Raw genomic sequence first — 17,122 nt, 5'->3', positions numbered from 1 at the left:
GCCTTCGTGACGCGACCCCACGGGGCGGGGGAAGATGGCGGCGCTAGTGAAGCGCGTGGGATTGGGTACGCGACCTTTGCTGCCGGTGGTGCAGGCTTGGGACCTCGATGCGCGGCGCTGGGTCCGGGCACTGCGGCGGAGCCCCGTGAAAGTGCTGTTTCCATCTGGTGAGGTTGTGGAACGGAAGCTCGATCCCGGGAAACAGCCTCGGAAGGCAGCGGCAGAGGCCAGTCCCCGGGAGCAGCGACAGAAGCAGCAGATTCAGGGGCCAGCATCCCAGACGCCCAGCACCTGGGAAGAGTCGGGGCTTCGCTATGATAAGGCTTTCCCTGGAGACAAAAGGCTAAGGTGATGTGTTCCCGAGGCTTGTCGAGTTTTCTCGTTTCTCCTCCCTCCTCATGGCGAGAGCTTGACCTCTTTCCCTTGCGTTCTCTTGGAGCACACCTCTCTGGTTTTTATTGTGCACAGAGGGCAGAATAAGTGTCTTTCTAACAGTTCGTTTGTTTCTTTCACTACGAAGCTCTTCATGTCTGCTAGAACTCGATGTGTGTCCGTAATGAGGATGTTGGTAATTACCCATCTTTTTGTTTCCACCCACAGCAGTGTGATGACCATAGTTAAGTCCAGGCCATTTCGAGAAAAGCAGGGGAAGATCCTGCTGGAAGGTCGTAGGCTGATTGCAGACGCTCTCAAGGCTGGTGCTGTGCCCCAAATTTTCTTCTTCAGCCGTCTGGAATACATAAAAGAGCTGCCCATTGAAAAGCTGAAAGGTGTTAGCCTCATTAAGGTGAAATTTGAGGATATCAAGGATTGGTCCGACCTGGTAACACCACAGGGAATAATGGGTCAGTGGTTGTTCACTGTGTCTGTAGAAGGGGAGGCTTGGGATCATTTGTTCATACTTGTCTCAGGGCAACAAATTTAAATGAAATTCACAATATTACTGAGCCTAACCTTTTCTTACAACACAGTTTTCAAATCTGTGAATCTTGTATTTTAAGTGGAAACTGAAGCCAGTTGTCTGTCATCATTTGTATTGTGAGTTTTTATAGTCTGCAGGGAGTAATCACTCCTCCTCAGACCTTATGTTTTGGGAGTCACTTCAACCTTTAATGTTCATTTAAAACTTAAGAAAATGTTGGGAATTCTCTGGCAGTCCAGTGGTTAGGACTTGGTGCTTTCACTGCCTGTGGGCCCAGGTTCAATCCCTGGTGGGAGAACTAAGATCCTGCAAGCCACTTAAGCCTGGCCAAAAAAAAAAAAAAAAGGAAACTAGATCACAGAATAATTACATAGAGTGTGATTTTACTATAAAAGAAAAAGCACTTATATATGGGTAGATGGACATACATGTAGGGAAGTGCATGGAAGAAGTTCTGAAAGGATACATTCCACTATTGAAAGCAGTTATGAGGGAGTTGGCGGGGGGCACACTGAATTTATTCCATCGGAATGTTTACATGTATGTAATTACAAATACACCAAGAGTGGTAAATAACCAAAACGTCAAATTACTCCCCATACCCACATCAGACAAATGAATCACATTTCTTGTTTCCTCAGGGATTTTTGCCAAACCTGACCATGTTAAGATGACATACCCTGAGACTCAGCTTCGCCACACACTGCCCATATCGTTGATTTGTGACAATCTCCGTGACCCTGGGAACCTGGGGACAATTCTGCGATCTGCTGCTGGGGCAGGCTGCAGCAAAGTGTTACTCACCAAAGGTAAGATCGCCTGTTACTGGGTGGATTAGGTGGCTGTTTGTAAGTGAGCTGGCTCCGTGGGCAGATGTGTATGGATTTGGTTCTTGGATCTGTCCCTTGGTAGCTCTGTGTAAGTGAGCAGCATTGTGAGCCATCTGTTCCCTTATCTGGAAAGCAGGCGTAACAGAATCTACCTGGTAGGGTTGTTCTGAGGATTAAGTGAGATGAATGTCAAGTACTCAGCACCATGCCTGGCATGCTCATTCTTGTTGATTATCTTTAAAATTATTTTGACACCTGCTAGGTTTTTAAAAGAAATAGATGCTGGTTTTAACACTTGGTTCTATCCTCTCATCATAAAGAGAAATTTGTAGCCTTGGTTCCAAACAGACTTGCCTGACAGTTGGGATATGCCTAACAGACCTATTACAGCCTGGAAGGAGGAGGAGGGAGAGGATCATCCATCAGAAACAGTGAAGCTGCCGTTCGGTGTAAGAGAAGTGGTCCCATTGCTGAGACTCGCCTGTATTGCTCTTCCCAGCTCTTTCCCCCCATCATCCCTCCCTGGGGTGCATCTCTATGCCAGCATGAAAGTGAGGCTCGGGGTCCCTATATCCATATCCCACTTACCTGCCTCACTGTTGAGAGCTCTGAGAGCAAGTGTGGTTTGGGGAAATGGACCTGTATCACCCAGGCAGGAGGTTTTCACATTGTTGCTGGTGGCTGGTATGGGAGAGGTAGAGAAAGGCGGGGAACACCTGATGTGGTGCCCAGCGTAGAGGACCCGAGGATGAGGGGGAATCTCAGCTTGTTCCTTACTCCTAACTGGGTGGACTAGATGGCACCTCTTCTGTCCCGACTTGCCAGCCTCTTGGCACACAGCCCACCTCCCAGCCCGTTTGCCACAGTGCTCAGGAGAGCCTGTGCTTGGGGACCCACATAGACAGTGTTACCTTCTCCACGTCTTTTTTTCCTTTTTGAACTTGGTTTGCCTACTTAACCTTTCCTGAAGTTTGACAGATTAGCTTCTAAGATAACTTATAATGAGGAGATGTGTGCTAACAAGTCAGGGAGGGTAATAGATAGGTGGTGCCCCAGTCCTGCTGTCTCCTGGCTTGTGGCACTGGGAAAGGCCATGTGTCTGCTGATGCATGGAGGCGGTTGGGTTTAGCACGACTGCAAAGACGGGGTGTGTGCAGGACATGGCTCTGGCCTTGGTTTTTCCCAGGATTGTTGTAATTTCCCCATTACTAGTGTCCTCCTTGCTCCAGTCCAGATTCAACATTGAAGCCAAATGGGTCTTTCTAAAATATAAACCAGATTCTGTCCCTATTTTGCTTAAAATGCTTTGGTGACATTATATTGTCTTCTGGGTGAAACCCTAAACCCCTCGCCTGGGCACACCAGCCTCCTTTAAACTGGTCCTTTCCTGCCTCCTGCCTCATCTCCCGCCTCAGCCCCATTAATTGGCTCGATTATCATACTTAGTGTTTGGACTGTGGTGCGATTGCCGCTTCTCTAACTCTCCTCTGCCCTGGTCTTTCCCTGACAAGACCCTCCTGTCCTTCACGATCCAGCTCAGTGTCGTGTTCTCCCAGTGGTTTTTCCCTGATTGCCACTCTGTGCACAAGGGTTTTCTGTTACCCTGTTCATGCTTCTTTAACTTTAGTTGTTACTGATAATATAGTCACCTGCTGAAATGTCATCCCAGCACCACTGCCCTCTCTATTACAAGCTCCTTGAGGTTGGGGACTTCCAGGCTCTCCCATCTCCTGTCCAAATGTCTGGCATGTGTGGGAGGTTTTTTTTTCGGCCATGCCACATGGCTTGCAGGATCTTAGGTCCCGGATGAGGGATCCAACTCATGCTCCTTTGTAGTAGAAGTATGAAGTTCTAACCACTAGACCACCATGGAATTCTGTGTGGTGTATGTTGAAGGAACGAAAAAAAGCTGTTTTAGCAGTTTGCTGGACGCTGCCACAGCTGGGGAGGCAGAGGTCCCAGCCACCAAGGCCACGATAGGACATTTTTGCTTTATCCTGATCCAGAACCAATCTGACTTCCTTCAAAGTCCCCTTGTCTGGGAAGGTTCATAATCTTAATTGAATCTTCTTTCATTTGCTAGGCTGCGTGGATGCCTGGGAGCCCAAAGTGCTGCGGGCAGGTATGGGCGCGCACTTCCAGGTGCCCATCATCAACAACCTGGACTGGGAAGCAGTGCCCGACCACCTGCCCACTGACACCCGCGTCTACGTGGCTGACAACTGCGGCCTTTACGTGCAGGCCCAGGCCCAGAGGTCTAACAAGGCCAGTGACTACGGCTGGGTACGTGACCAACGCCCACTGAAGTTTCATGAGTATGAGGAAGAGGATCTAGAGAGTGGAGCGAGTCAATGCTGGCTCCCTGAACTTGAGGTCCAGAGTTACGACTCAGACTGGACAGAGGCACCGGCGGCCGTGGTGATAGGTGGGGAGACCCACGGCGTGAGCCTGGAGTCCCTGCAGTTGGCCGAGAGCACAGGGGGCGGGAGGCTGCTGATCCCCGTCGTGCCTGGCGTGGACAGCCTGAATTCAGCCATGGCCGCGAGCATCCTGCTCTTTGAAGGCAAAAGACAGCTGCGAGTGAGGGACGGGCGTTAACACTGAGAGGAGGGTGTCTGGAAGCCGTCCTCAGCTTGAAGTTGTCTCTGGTTACTGGAAAAATAAGAACTTCCATGACTTTCTGCTCAGCCTCAAAAATAAGGAAGGTCAAAATTCCTCCTGAGGTCTCCCATCCTCCCACTGATTTTTATATGTGTGTGGGTGGGTAAGAGACAACAGTAAGTGCTCCCATGGAGTAAGTGCTCCTCGTGGCTCTTATGTTTTTAAAAATTGTCCACCAAAGAGCATCTTTGTGCCCAGAAAATTGCCGAAGGCATCATCTTGGGCAGGAGGACCCCTCCCTCCACAGCTGCAGGTGTTTGCAGTCAGGGAGGGCTGGTTAGAATGACCAGGCTTGGTCACTTACTCCTCTGATCATTGGTCAATGGAAAGTAAGCCCCTGTGAAGTGCAGACCAGTAGATTATGTTAAAATGCTTTATTTATTTCAGTGTGGTCAGTGGGTGTCAATGCCCATCTTTTCATCTTGGCCTAGTGGTGAGGACATTGCTGAGATTAATGACCCAGGAAGCTAAGGGTACAGCTAAGGCATTCAGTAGTGTTAACAGTGGTTCATAGTGGTTCTTCTGGCTCGGCTGTGTTAATCTCTTTGATTGTTCATTCAGGCCATGACTTAGACACTGTTTATGTATGACACAGTTTTTTCCCCCCATTTCTGGTGAAACAGCTCATTTCATCAGTTGGTATTATACCTTCTTTGCATCTCTGCAGATATTTGAAGACTCTCAGTTCAGAAAAGGAAAAAGCAGTTTTTAAATCTTCAGCTTAATCCTGCATCTCTCAACAAAGCCATACTCTTTGTAATAGCTTCCTGCTGTTAGTCCTGCTTTGTGTAACCCTTTTGGTTAAATGGAATGACTTGTTTACATTAACCCCTCGTCCAGCATAAACAGAACACCAGTGTTCTTGGTGCTGTGTGAACAGAGGCTCCTGCACAGAGAGGGGCGGAAGTTCTGAGGATGAACACTCAGGGCCCTTGAGCCCACAGCTCAGCAGCAAAACCCTGCTGTTCTCTTAAACCAGGGCAGGCTGAATCCTTACTGAGCACCAGTGGGATGTAGCCAGGGACATGAGGGCAGGGGCAGGTGGTGATCACTGTAAGTCACTATGGGAAGTGGGGGGTGGGACTAGAGTATGGGACTGACTTTTAAGCAGTGTTTTTGCAGCCACAGAGAATATGGTTGGAAAAAAAATAATAATAATAAAAAAAAAAAAAAAAGAGAGAATATGGTTGGAGACTGAGATGCCAGCAGTGTAGTGTGAGCACCTCCCTTCCATATGGTGGCTCCTGCCTTGATTGGGCTTCCTTGGGAGCCCCTCAGCTGCTCGTCCCAGGGAGGTCCAAAGAGTTGCAGCATGCCCCAAAGGAACTAGGGACCTCTCCTAACCCCTTCACCTCGCCCAGGTCCCTGGTAAACCAAAAGGTCACGCATGGCTGTGCCCAAGTGGCCCCGGTGGGACTGCTTTGTCATGTTGGAGAGGAGTGGGTTTTGCAGGAACAATCTCTCTGGTTGGCTGTGCTCTCTCAGGCTGATAGGCTGGAAGCTGCTTTGGTCTGGACCTGCCCAGGGCCCCACATAAATGTTGGGTGACAGTGGCCCCTGGAATGTTCTTGAGAGCGTCTATCCCCGTCGGCCTTTAGAAACTAGAAGAGCCCGCAGCCTTTGTTCTGTGCTGAGCCCACAAAGGCTGCGTGTGGCCTCCTCTGCCAGCCTCACAGCCACAATGCCTGCAGGTGAAATGGGCGGACAACCCACAGACCAATACCACTCTACTGACAGTCTCCCAACACCTCGGAAAAGTGCTAAAGAAACATACATCACTGAAAAGAGGCTCCATGCCTTTTCAGCATGAAACCAGCCTCCTCTTATTTTTATTCCTGGGTTTTTGTCCCTGCTGATTTTTGTCGCAAAATAAAAACCAATGAAAGAACAACATACCTATATCTTGTCTTTGTTCAGAAAAACAGTACTGCAAAAGAGCCTACGCTGGTTTTATCATCCTGGTTGTAAGAAGGAAAATAAATTTGCGTCCCCTTCTCTTTATGATCAATGACTTGTATACCATGCCTTGTGAGTTCTTTATATATTTCTGGGTATAATTTATCAGAGGGAAGGGGCAGTCTTTCCTTTTAAATGATCATGGGGGAGCAAGTGGTGGTAAAGTTTTTTACCTACTGATGGAAATTAGCTCTCTTGAATCCTTCTCAGTTTTTTACCAATATTTATGTCACCATTTCCCCAGGAAACAGGGATGAAACTGAGCAGCACATGACAAGTAAAGAACATTGCTCGGCTGAAAGAAGCCTTCAGAACTTCAGAAGGTTGGCCAAGCTGCCCCTTGCCTTTGTGCCGCACGTAGGTGTAGTGGTGGTATCTGCCACAAGAGGGCAGTCACACCTCAAAACGACTCCCAACGCTGAAGGGAGGAGTGGGGATTTCTCCTGGATACAAGTTCCAATCAAGATCAGATCAGATCAGTCGCTCAGTCGTGTCCGACTCTTTGCGACCCCATAAATCACAGCATGCCAGGCCTCCCTGTCCATCACCAACTCCCGGAGTTCACTGAGACTCATGTCCATGGAGTCAGTGATGCCATCCAGCCATCTCATCCTCTGTCGTCCACTTCTCCTCTTGCCCCCAATCCCTCCCAGCATCAGTCTTTTCCAGTGAGTCAACTCTTCGCATGAGGTGGCCAAAGTACTGGAGTTTCAGCTTTAGCATCATTCCTTCCAAAGAAATCCCAGGGCTGATCTTCAGAATGGACTGGTTGGATCTCCTTGCAGTCCAAGGGACTCTCAAAGAGTCTCCCAACACCACAGTTCAAAAGCAATCAAGAGGATGGAGTCAAGTCTCCCTCTACCACCCTGGGCCTGTGGCAAGCTCAGAGTTGCCGCAGTGGGAGATCCATCCACATTGTCATTCGTTCTCGGCAAAAATCTTAAAAGTACAGAAAGTTGGACCAAAAACTAAGAAGGAAATGGACAGAAATGGGAAGCAGCTGCTACAGGAAAAAAACTAGCACATCTTTTTCTTTTGAATGGAGACTCTGGAAAAGCAGCCCTCAGCAAACGCTGATGTCCCCAGGTTCTTTGAACATCCATTGGGAACCCGCCACCTCGCCCTCTAGGAGTTTCAAGATGGGAGGCATAAAAGCCCTTACCCCTCCCCAGCTTCGGTTGCTATCGCACCTTAGAATTTCAGTCATTCACAGACAAACGTATGGACACCAAAGCGGGAAGGGTGGATGGGATGAATTGGTAGAGGACATACATATGTAAGAACCTACTGTATAGCACAGGGAACTCTCTTCAGTGCTCTGTGGTGAACTAAATGAGAAGGAAACCCAAGGAATAGAGGACATGCATACATGTGGCTGATGCATTTTGCTGTACCAGAAACACGGCTGCTGCTGCTGCTGCTGCTGCTAAGTCGCTTCAGTCGTGTCCGACTCTGTGACCCCATAGACGGCAGCCCACTAGGCTCCTCTGTCCCTGGGATTCTCCAGGCAAGAATACTGGCGTGGGTTGCCATTTCCTTCTTCAATGCATGAAAGTGAAAAGGGAAAGTGTAGTCGCTCGGTCGTGTCTGACTCTTAGTGACCCCATGGACTGCAGCCTACCAGGCTCCTCCATCCATGGGATTTTCCAGGCAAGAGTACTGGAGTGGGGTGCCATTGCCTTCTCTTAGAAACATGGCAGTGTTAAGCAATCACACGCCAATTAAGGGGAAAAAAAGTCATTAAGGCCCAGAGGATAAGCCAACCTTGAGGAACTGGTTTCTACGTTTCACCTGGAACCTCCTAGCACGTTCCCCAGGGTTACTGACAACACCAGATGTCACCACAAGCTGAGCTGCCTTTAGCTCCACTTTTGTTGTTACATCACGTGAAGACCCCAGAAACAGCACCACACCCTGGCTGGTACTGAAAACCATCTGCTGCATTGTGGACCCCTCTTGGCCAAGCAGCCTCCACCCTCTGTGCGAGCTGACCTGGCTGGCTCACCTGGAAAATGTGTTTTAAAGAAAACACTCATGTAAACACCTTTTAACTCCAAGATCTTACTTAGTTTACACCAATGAACATGCAAAGGAAATATGCTAGAAGCCAGATGAACAGACAAGCTGATGCGCTGCTGTGGGTGACTTGACAGTCCCTAAACCAGGGTCCCGAGTTACCTTGGAGCAGCTGCAAGCTGCTTTTTCAGCTGCACTGAAAGCCTCAGGAAGCCAGGCCGCTGCCCAAAGCACGTGTACCAAAAATCTGCACGTAGCAATGGCATCAGTTCTGTCCTGGCCACATCTGTAGGGAAGAGCAACTTTTTTCAACTGAGGCCTCGAGGTTGCAGAGGTGCTGGTGCTAGTCGCTGAGTTGTGTCCGACTCTTTTCGACCCCATGGACTGTAGCTCACCAGGCTCCTCTGTCCCTGGGACTCTCCAGGCAAGAATACTGGAGTGGGTTGCCACGTCCTCCTCCAGGGGATCTTCCCGACCCAGGGATCGAACCCAGGTCTCCTGCATTTCAGGCGGATTCTTCACAGTTTAAGCTACAGGGGAAGTTGGAGAGGCCCATCCCCACAGCTGCTGCTTCCTCAGAATGCAAGGAGAGAATACAGGATGAGGAGATGAGGGTCTGGCCTCCCAGCCTTGCTTGCACCTCTGTGACTGCAGGCCCAGAGAGTGGTTTGGCTAGCTGGGGACTTCATATCCTCTGATGTCAAAGGCGATCTGGTTTGGGGGCCTGGGCTCTAACCATGCCTTCTCCTGTATCCCACTTCTAGCCCCGTGTGGTTGGCTTACTTGTGTGAGGCAAGTGCACCCAGGAATCAGACGTGAGGCTGGCTGCACACTGGCCTACAGGCTGGGGGACAGAGGCTTTCGGGAGGAGGCGTGTGATTGCATGGAAACCCAACAGCTCCTCAGAACCATCCTACCTAAATCTAGCCACACATTTCCTGCCTTGGGAAAGTATTCCAGAAGGCCCAGGGGGTGGGACACAGGCTGAACAATGAAATATAAATGACTTCTCTTCGTGCTTTCACACTAAAGGTGTATCTAGAACATCCTGATGTCAGACTTCCTCCAGAAGGAGAAATCCCAGCCATAGAGTATACTCCATATCATACTTTCCTACATCTGAGCCTACTGTTTCCTGGAAAATATTCCTTCCTTCACACATGCACTACTTGCTAATAACGAATAACCAATAATGAAGCTAACAAACAATAGCCATTTGTCTGCAGAGAACTTCCCCTTGAGCAGCCTGCTTGGAGGAAAGGAGTGGGTGCTCGCTCAACAATGATTGGTGTTGAGCAAAGAGCGACTTAGGTTTAGGGCTCACTGAATGCAGCTGCTTCAGGGTGAATGGAAGATCCTGAGCTCTAGCCCATCCTCGGTCCACACAGCAGCATCTGGAGAGAAGCTGCAGGGGCACTGCCACAACCCACATCCCTCACTTCTGTCCTGCTGAGGTCCTGGTCCTGGCAGGCAAGCAGAGGCCTGCCCAGGGAGGGGTGGGGGTCCACAGTGAAACAACGCCGGCACCCTGGAGGGGCTGGACCAGGAACTCACTCGGGCTCCTCCCAGACCTGCCATTCCAAGGCCTCTCCACGTGGACACGCCTGTGTGTGTGTGTAGCTTCTCCCTTGGGTGACCTTACTGGGTCCAGCAGACTCTACTATGTCTCTATCACTGCAGAATTCCCTTTGCTGCCCTGCAACAAGGCAGCAGGAGGAGAGAACAGCTTTTTAGTGTCTTTAATTAGGCAACAGGAAAAAACACAGTCTGGCTGAAAATTACCACTTGAAGCTTGGCTAATGCCAAAAACAGCAGAACAGACTCCCTGTGCTCAGATACGTGGGAGGCACTGATTCCAAGGACACACTTGAGGCTAGGGGAGCAACCAGCACCCCCACCCTGCTCCTGAAAGAGAAGGTGGTTCTCAGTCACCCTCCGGCTTTTACAGCGACCTGCTATACATACCTGGACTCCCTTAATGGCTCAGATGGTAAAGGATCCACCTGCAATGGAGGAGACTCGGGTTCGATTCCCTGAGTGGGGAAGATTCTCCTGGAGAAGAGAATGGCTACCCACTCCAGTATTCTTGCCTGGAGGATTCCATGGACAGAGGAGCCTGGTGGGCCATGGTCCATTGGGTCACAAAGAATTAGATATGACTGAAGTGACTGGGCATGCATGCCAGTATTCTCGCCTGGAGAATTCCATGGACAGAGGAGTCTGGTGGACTACAGTCCATGGGGTCACAGAGTCCACCACGACTGAGTGACTAACACATAAATACCTATCCCCCAAACATACCTTTCTTTTTTTCTTAAGGAGATCTTTACTGTTGAAGATGGGTTTAAAAAAAAAAGATCTCAACTCCATTTAAAAAAAAAAAAAAAAAGGGTAGAATCAGATCTGGAAGTCATTGTGGTGACCAGAGACTTGTAACCCCAGGGTGGCATATTTACAGCCACCATCCTGTCCCAAGCTGCAGGGCCCGGTTTCCTTTGCTGCTGGCGGAAGCCCTTGAATATGTCACAGCTGGTGTTTTAACCTGCTTCTAATTAGCGACCAGAATTTTAAGGTATTTTGGAGCTGCTTAGTAGGAATTAAGAAGCCACCCACTTGGTCTACATCAATAACCTTTAAGATCTCTAGCATCTTGCACTATAGAGATTCTTCACTGGCGAAGTGACTCTCCCCTGGCATTTCCCCCCAAAGTTGCCACTGTATAAACCAGGCGTACCTTTTTAGTAAAATTTCCCACTGATCTTAACCTCCACATCCCCTTCAAGAGGGGAATTCTGGTGTCGTGGGTCCAGTTGACATTAGTGGCAAGTAGTTCAGCTGGCCCTGTATGGGCATAGAAGGATCATAGATGACCTCATTTTTCTGCTGCAGTTACTTATGAGGACTCCTCACTGGATTTTGTTCCTTTTGCCTCAGAAAATAAGTAGCTGCTGAGAGAGACCACCTTTCCTCCAAGGCCATCATGGTACAGGGCACAGACAGAAATCCCAACTATCCTCCAAGTGAGGTTGACCTCATCTTGTCTCCATCCTCCTACCTCCCCAGGGAGACACTGGCAGGTCTCCTGGAGCAGCCCCTAGTCCTAGGGGGTTGTACAGAGCCAGGTTTGAGGGTCTCCAACCTCATTCTTCACAGGAGGACCCCTGTGGGACTCCTTGTGTTTCTCCAACTGGCCTTCTCAGGCTCTCTGAGCACATGTTCCCTTGTGGAGGGGGAATGAGCATGAGTTCACAAGGATGCCTGTCATCTGAGACTCCACCCCCTGCCATGGCAAGTCAAACCCCAAGCGATGGCGGCCAGCGCTCCAGCAAGGATCTGCCTCTGGCACTCTCATCCAAACGAGCATCCTGGCTTCTGAAGGATTCGACAGATGACCATGTTAGGGCTTGGTTCTCAAAAATCCTGAAGCACAGCTGCCAAGTACCTGGTGAAAGTCAAGAGGATCTTGTATGTGCCACCCATGCCCTCACTGCCCACCCCATGGAGCACAGTACTAGCCAGAAGATTTTTGTTATGAAGGACAGGAAAGGCCAAATGGTTGATAACGTCCAGAGATGCCTGTTTTATTTCTTACTAGGTGATTGCATTTCAGGCTGGCAACAGTAATAGTCTAATGACCAACTCAACTTGTCCATCTGAACTACAAACAAACAATCCCACTCAGCAAGAAGCAATGCTGTCAACAGCTAATTGGAAGGGGCTGGGTTTTCCAAATAAACGGTCTTGGTTGGCTGTGAGTGGAGCCAGAGGTGAGGCCTGAGATGATCCGAAAGGCCCTGACACCTGATTGAGATAGGCTGAAACCCGGGGAAGCCTTCTACCCCAAATCCTAAGAGCACAGCTGCTAGTTTCCTTTCTGTGGTTAGTTCAGCCCAAAGAAGGAGCTGAGCTGGGCCCAGCAGAGCCAACACAGGGCCCATTTTTAGCTGACCTGTCCTCAGCCTGCACTCCCTAGGGCACAGCCCTTTCTGCAGGTTCTTAGGGAAAAGCTAGGCTTCTGGCAACTCCTTGTCTCTTTTTAAAAGTTCTGCTTTGAGAAGAAAAGGGAACGCAGGGGTAACCAAGGGTGGGCAGAGGCTCCAGGGGCCTCAGGCCCAGAGCCACAGGGTGCTGGGGGCACAGTGCTCTTCTGGCAATGCAGGTCCGTCACTGCCTCTTCTTGGGAAGATGGCCAGAGGGGAGAACTTACTAACAACATTCTAAAATGGGAGGGGCTGTCCATTTGAGAAGGCAGAAACTGGGGGAAGGTCAAGATCAAGGGAGAAAGAGCTGGAAGGAAGGAAGAAGCAGCTCTTTCTTATCACATGGGAGGTGCTCCATCAAAGTAAGCAATTACTCCGTGAACCATTACCGTAGCTACTCTTTCTCATCAGAAAAGAACACAAGTTACCTTTGACAGCTGGAGCTCCTCCCTTGCCCAAGATACCGACTGACAAGCTGGTGTTTTTCTCCTCAGATCAAGACAGACCAAGTCACTGAGGAAAGGCTGTCTTGGCAGGCAGAAGTTCTGCACCAAGACCTCCAGGGCCGTGCCCCCACCGGGCTCCACCTGAGCGCCCGCGTGGCTCTGAGCCGCTGGGGCTCTGCGCATGCGCTCTAGCACCCGCGGCAGAGCCGGCGCACCCAAGGTCTGTGCCCACTCGGCGTTAGAACACCCGGGGGCGCGCGAAATACCTCACCCAGAGCCAGCGACCAAGAGCGCGCCGCAGCCCTCATTCTGGCCGGTTATGCCAGCCCCACGAATCCCCGAATAGAGTCTCCAAACACGGTGGTTTCTTCTGCTGCTGGAGAGTATGTGCACCCTAGGGTGCTAGCTGAGGAGTTAATGCAGAAAACAAGGCACCACAGAGAGGTTGGACACTTGGGTTGTGTGATTCGGAACACTCTGGAAAAGTCCAAGGGTGACGGGAAGAGGGGGGAGGGGGAGGAGAAGAATGAGTTTTAAATAAGGTCCCGGGAAGCTGGGGCCCCACTAGATGGGCTCTGGTTTGAGCTTTTCTGCTAGGAAGTCATTCACAAAGGCCTCCACAATGGCGGGGGTGATCTCCTCCACGTCCATCACGTACTTGGCCCGGGCTGACATGTCCAGAATGGTGAGTAAAGGGGCAGCCTCGGGCAGGTTGGTGTAATCTCGCAGGGAGTCAGTCATGTCATCCTGGAAGTCACCAGAGGGGAAGAAAACCAATGAGTTGTCAAGAAAGAGGGTAGAGAATCCCGTGGGCCCGGACTCCCCAGACACCATGGAGTGGAACCCCACCCCACCATCCTGGAGAGCCCTGACCTCCAGGCAAGATGGGCTTTCAGAATGGGGAGCATGGAGAGGGGGAGCTAGTTCATCAAATTCACTCTCTCCATCAGCTCAAACCCCAGGCAAGTCATCTTGCTTTATTAGCATGAAAGCAACTTTAACTTGTAAAAATGGGATGTCTTTTGATTACTTACTTTTGCAACCCACTCTCAATTATCTGCAGCCCCACTGTGGGCAGAGGGCTATCTGGACTTCAGCTTCAGAATGTTTTTAACAAAACAGCTCAGTCCCCCTACCCCCGACCTCCATCCCCACAGCTGTAGGGGGTGGGCAGGAGTTGCACAACCAGTTCAGAAGCCCAGGCCTCTGAAGTACTACTGAGGTTTTACACCATTACTGTAGTAATCGTAGGTTCCCAGTGACTGTCCTGATAAATTTCTCTAGTATGAGGTATACCTTTAGTAAATATAAAGGCAAACAGAAATCCAAAGACAGAAAGATTTGTAAGGGGGCAGCCATCTGAGATTGGGCTTCCCCAGGTGGCTTCATGTTAAAGAATCCACCTGCCAATGCTGGAGACCTGGGTTCAATCCCTGAGTCAGGAAGGTCCCCTGGAGAAGGGAATGGCAAACGACTCCAGTATTCTTGCCTGGAAAATCCCATGGACAGAGGAGCCTAGCAGGCTACAGTCCCTGAGGATGCAAAGAGTTGAATAGGGTTGAGCATGCATACACACAGCCATCTGAGGTTACTTTTCATGCTGCTGTTAACAGGAAATGGACGCTCTATACCCATCCCCAGGTTGTTTCACTATAAAATGTGCAAAATTCTCCACTGAATGAGAAGACCTGCAGAAAAAGAGCTCAGAGTATTCTGGGCCTTAAAGGCTGGCAAGCAGTTTCTGAGACAAAAAACGTTTCTTTCTAAAAGGGCAATTTCTTAGGAAAGATAAGTGATCGTCTTTTTTTCCTCCACCCAACAAACAGCACGCACTTCCCAGCAATGCCGGGTGATTCAGCATCTCTGGCAATGTTCACCCAATTCAGGCCCTCCATTTGGGTTAATAAACAATCTTCATGATAAACAGAGGGGAGAGACCTGGACAAATCCCATGCATCCAACTCCCATTAGAAAGCCAAGCTCAGTGCCTGCTGCCTCCCTTCCTTCTGAGCAAACATGGGGAGATGAATTTTAATGTCTTTTGAGGCTCGGGAAAGGACAACTTCTGTCTGTGGGTGAGGATGGGATCAAGACAAAGGCCCCAGCCACAGGCTGATTGTGAAGGGCTGGAGTCCTGGGCTCAGAGGCACCCAGGTGGTGCCTGACGGTTCCAGCGCCCTGTGCCCACTTCCTTTCCCACTGTCTTGCTTCTGAGGTTAGAGAACTGGCCAAGAGAGTTGCCAAGGCCAGGAGCCCGGGTTCAGAGCAGAGAAGGTTAGGTGGGGGGTGTGGAGTTGGAGTGGTGGATGCCCCTATACCCCGGGGCCTCTGCCTAACATCCTGGTCCAGGCTGGCCCAGCCCTGTACGGGACCCGGTGGACAGAGGGAGTGAGAGCTTGTTTCCAGAGTCACTCCTGATCTCACATTCACTCCTCTCTCTGCCACCTACTTAATGTGAGGCTTTGGCAAGAAATCTCTCAGAGGCCAGGTCTCATAAATCCTATAAAAGGGATTCAATAATGGCTCACATGGGGCTCTGGGAGAGTGAGCCAGCCTGGGCACACAGCCCTGCCAGGCCAGCCTCGCAGCAGCCTTACCCTCTCCTAGCCTCACTTTCCTCATCTGTGAACCCCTAAGGATGGGTAGGCGACGAGCACGTGGGTGGTGCAGGTGCGGCACCTGGCCTGGCCGGGCCTATAGGAAACCTGCCAGCGCTCCTTTTTGGCCTTGTTTCTAGGGCGGCCACTGGAGCCTTGCAGCCCCGCCTCCACCCCGGCTCAGCCCTTTCCCTCTCCTGAGCCCATCTTTTCTCTCCAAGCCGCTGTTCTGGTCGAAGGGGTTAGAGTTTAATACATTCAGTGCGGCTTCCATTTGTGCTTTGTGTGGAGTGGGCTGTGTAGCCCAAGGCAGGGCCCTGTGAACCGGCTTTGTCCCTTCCACCCCACGGCTAGGCAGGGTGACTCCAGCTGTCTTCCAGGGGCCCACCGGGCAGGGGCGGCTATTGAGGTGATGAATGGGTGGTTCAGGGTGTCTGGGCGCCCCTGGGATCCAAACACAGCGTGAAATGAGCACAGGGCTCGGACCGACTAGAGGTACAGATGGGAGCAAGGAGGGCGGGTGGAGCGGGGTCGGGGAGGGGCGCACTGGCTTCAAAATGTGTGTCTGTCAATAACCGACTGAGGCCAGTGCCTGGGTGGGGAGAGGCAGCTGCGCATGCGTGGAGGGTGGCTCCGGGGTGGGGAACCGAGGGGGCGTGGCTGCGCAACCTACGTGATCTCAGAGATTCCGCGTCTGCGGGACCCAGGCTCCCCTACCTTGGGAGCCACTCCCCTACCAGCTGGAGGCCTTCTAGGGACAGGCCTGGGGTGGAAGAGGCAGGAATGCTAGGAACGTCAGCATTCTCCCTGGGCTGGCGGGGTAACTGCAGGTCGGAGTGATAGTCCGATCCCCATCAGCGTTCGGTGATGGGAAAAGGTCCCTTGGGCGGAGGGGTGTCCGAAGACTAACCAAACAGTCTCTTTGTAAAGCATCAAGAGCCTGGCTGGGACCCAGCCCGGAAGGAGTAAGTGCTGTCCACTATCTTTGTGGCTCCCTAGCAGCCAGGGTGGGTGCAAGAGGGAGCTTCTGTTCTAGGAGGGCCCCCTGCTGCCCGGGGACTGCTGGGTAAGAGATGGGAAGAAGGAGGCAGCAAGGGCCGGAACTGGTTTTCCTTGACTGATGACACCTTTTCGTGCTCCATTTGTCTGTGGGCTCTTATAGAAGCACCATTACCCCAGAAGCCCAGGCCCCTTCAGACATCCCCAAGGGCTACATCGCTCGTGTTCTAAAGGTCTGCCAGTGGAGCCAGCCCGGGGGGCCCCGGCAGCACTCACCTCCCCCGCCACAAAGAACAGGAGCGGCGCCTCCTCCTCTTTGGCTTTGTACTTGGCAATGATCTTCTCAGCTATTGGCTGGATCAGCTGCTTGGCCGCCTCCGACTCGCCGTCATCCTCAGAATCTGTGACAAGGGAGAGAAAGACACAAAGCAGCACTGGCTTGTCAATCAGATGGAGTGGTGCCCAGGTCCAGGCCCCACATGCCCATCTGGGCGGCCCTGAATGGAAGCAAAGCCTGCCCTGGGACACTGACCTCGCCTCCTGGATGCAAGAGGGTGTGTCCCCAGGCACAGGCCAGTTTCCTCACTGTTCTCGCAGGCAGGCTGTTCTGCATCATGCCCCCAGGAAGAACTCACTTCACCATCTAGCACTAATGCCCAGGCAAATGAAATCCTGTTCACTGAACTCCTCACAAACCCACCTTGGAAGCTGAGCC

General features: G+C 51.2%; 2 protein-coding genes across 3 annotated transcripts in view; one reads left to right on the top strand and one right to left on the bottom strand.

Moving 5' to 3' along the window:
• MRM3 (mitochondrial rRNA methyltransferase 3) lies at nt 1–6,848 on the top strand. 2 transcript variants are annotated; one of them, XR_003506732.1, is made up of 5 exons: nt 1–348; nt 601–845; nt 1,564–1,731; nt 3,836–6,441; nt 6,614–6,848. XR_003506732.1 is itself a non-coding variant. In XM_027517373.1 (4 exons), exons 1-4 carry the CDS (start codon nt 35–37, stop codon nt 4,348–4,350), a joined length of 1,242 nt encoding a protein of 413 aa, XP_027373174.1. In that variant the 5' UTR covers nt 1–34; the 3' UTR covers nt 4,351–6,848. The 2 variants fall into 2 exon arrangements, 1 of the variants encoding a protein (XP_027373174.1); XM_027517373.1 differs by having other exon boundaries at nt 3,836–6,848.
• A 5,090-nt stretch (nt 6,849–11,938) lies between these two features.
• The window catches only part of NXN (nucleoredoxin), a 163,900-nt gene continuing 158,716 nt past the window's right edge, over nt 11,939–17,122 (bottom strand). Inside the window, exons 7-8 of the mRNA XM_027517371.1 lie at nt 16,684–16,808; nt 11,939–13,558 (exon numbers count right to left, since the gene is read on the bottom strand). Coding sequence (XP_027373172.1) covers nt 13,376–13,558; nt 16,684–16,808 — 308 coding nt within the window. The 3' untranslated portion in view covers nt 11,939–13,375. The remainder of the gene's footprint in view (nt 13,559–16,683; nt 16,809–17,122) is intronic.

Source organism: Bos indicus x Bos taurus, chromosome 19, assembly GCF_003369695.1.
Source record: "Bos indicus x Bos taurus breed Angus x Brahman F1 hybrid chromosome 19, Bos_hybrid_MaternalHap_v2.0, whole genome shotgun sequence".
In the NCBI taxonomy this organism is placed as follows: Eukaryota; Metazoa; Chordata; class Mammalia; order Artiodactyla; family Bovidae; genus Bos; species Bos indicus x Bos taurus.
The sequence above is the reverse complement of the archived record's forward strand: the minus strand, read 5'-3'. Positions and strand labels throughout refer to the sequence as shown.

Coding starts and splice junctions, on each gene's coding strand:
- MRM3 (XM_027517373.1), top strand. CDS start 35: ATGGCGGCGCTAGTGAAGCGCGTGGGATTGGGTACGCGACCTTTGCTG. Junction 349..600: donor CCTGGAGACAAAAGGCTAAG/GTGATGTGTTCC, acceptor TTCCACCCACAG/CAGTGTGATGACCATAGTTA. Junction 846..1,563: donor AACACCACAGGGAATAATGG/GTCAGTGGTTGT, acceptor TTGTTTCCTCAG/GGATTTTTGCCAAACCTGAC.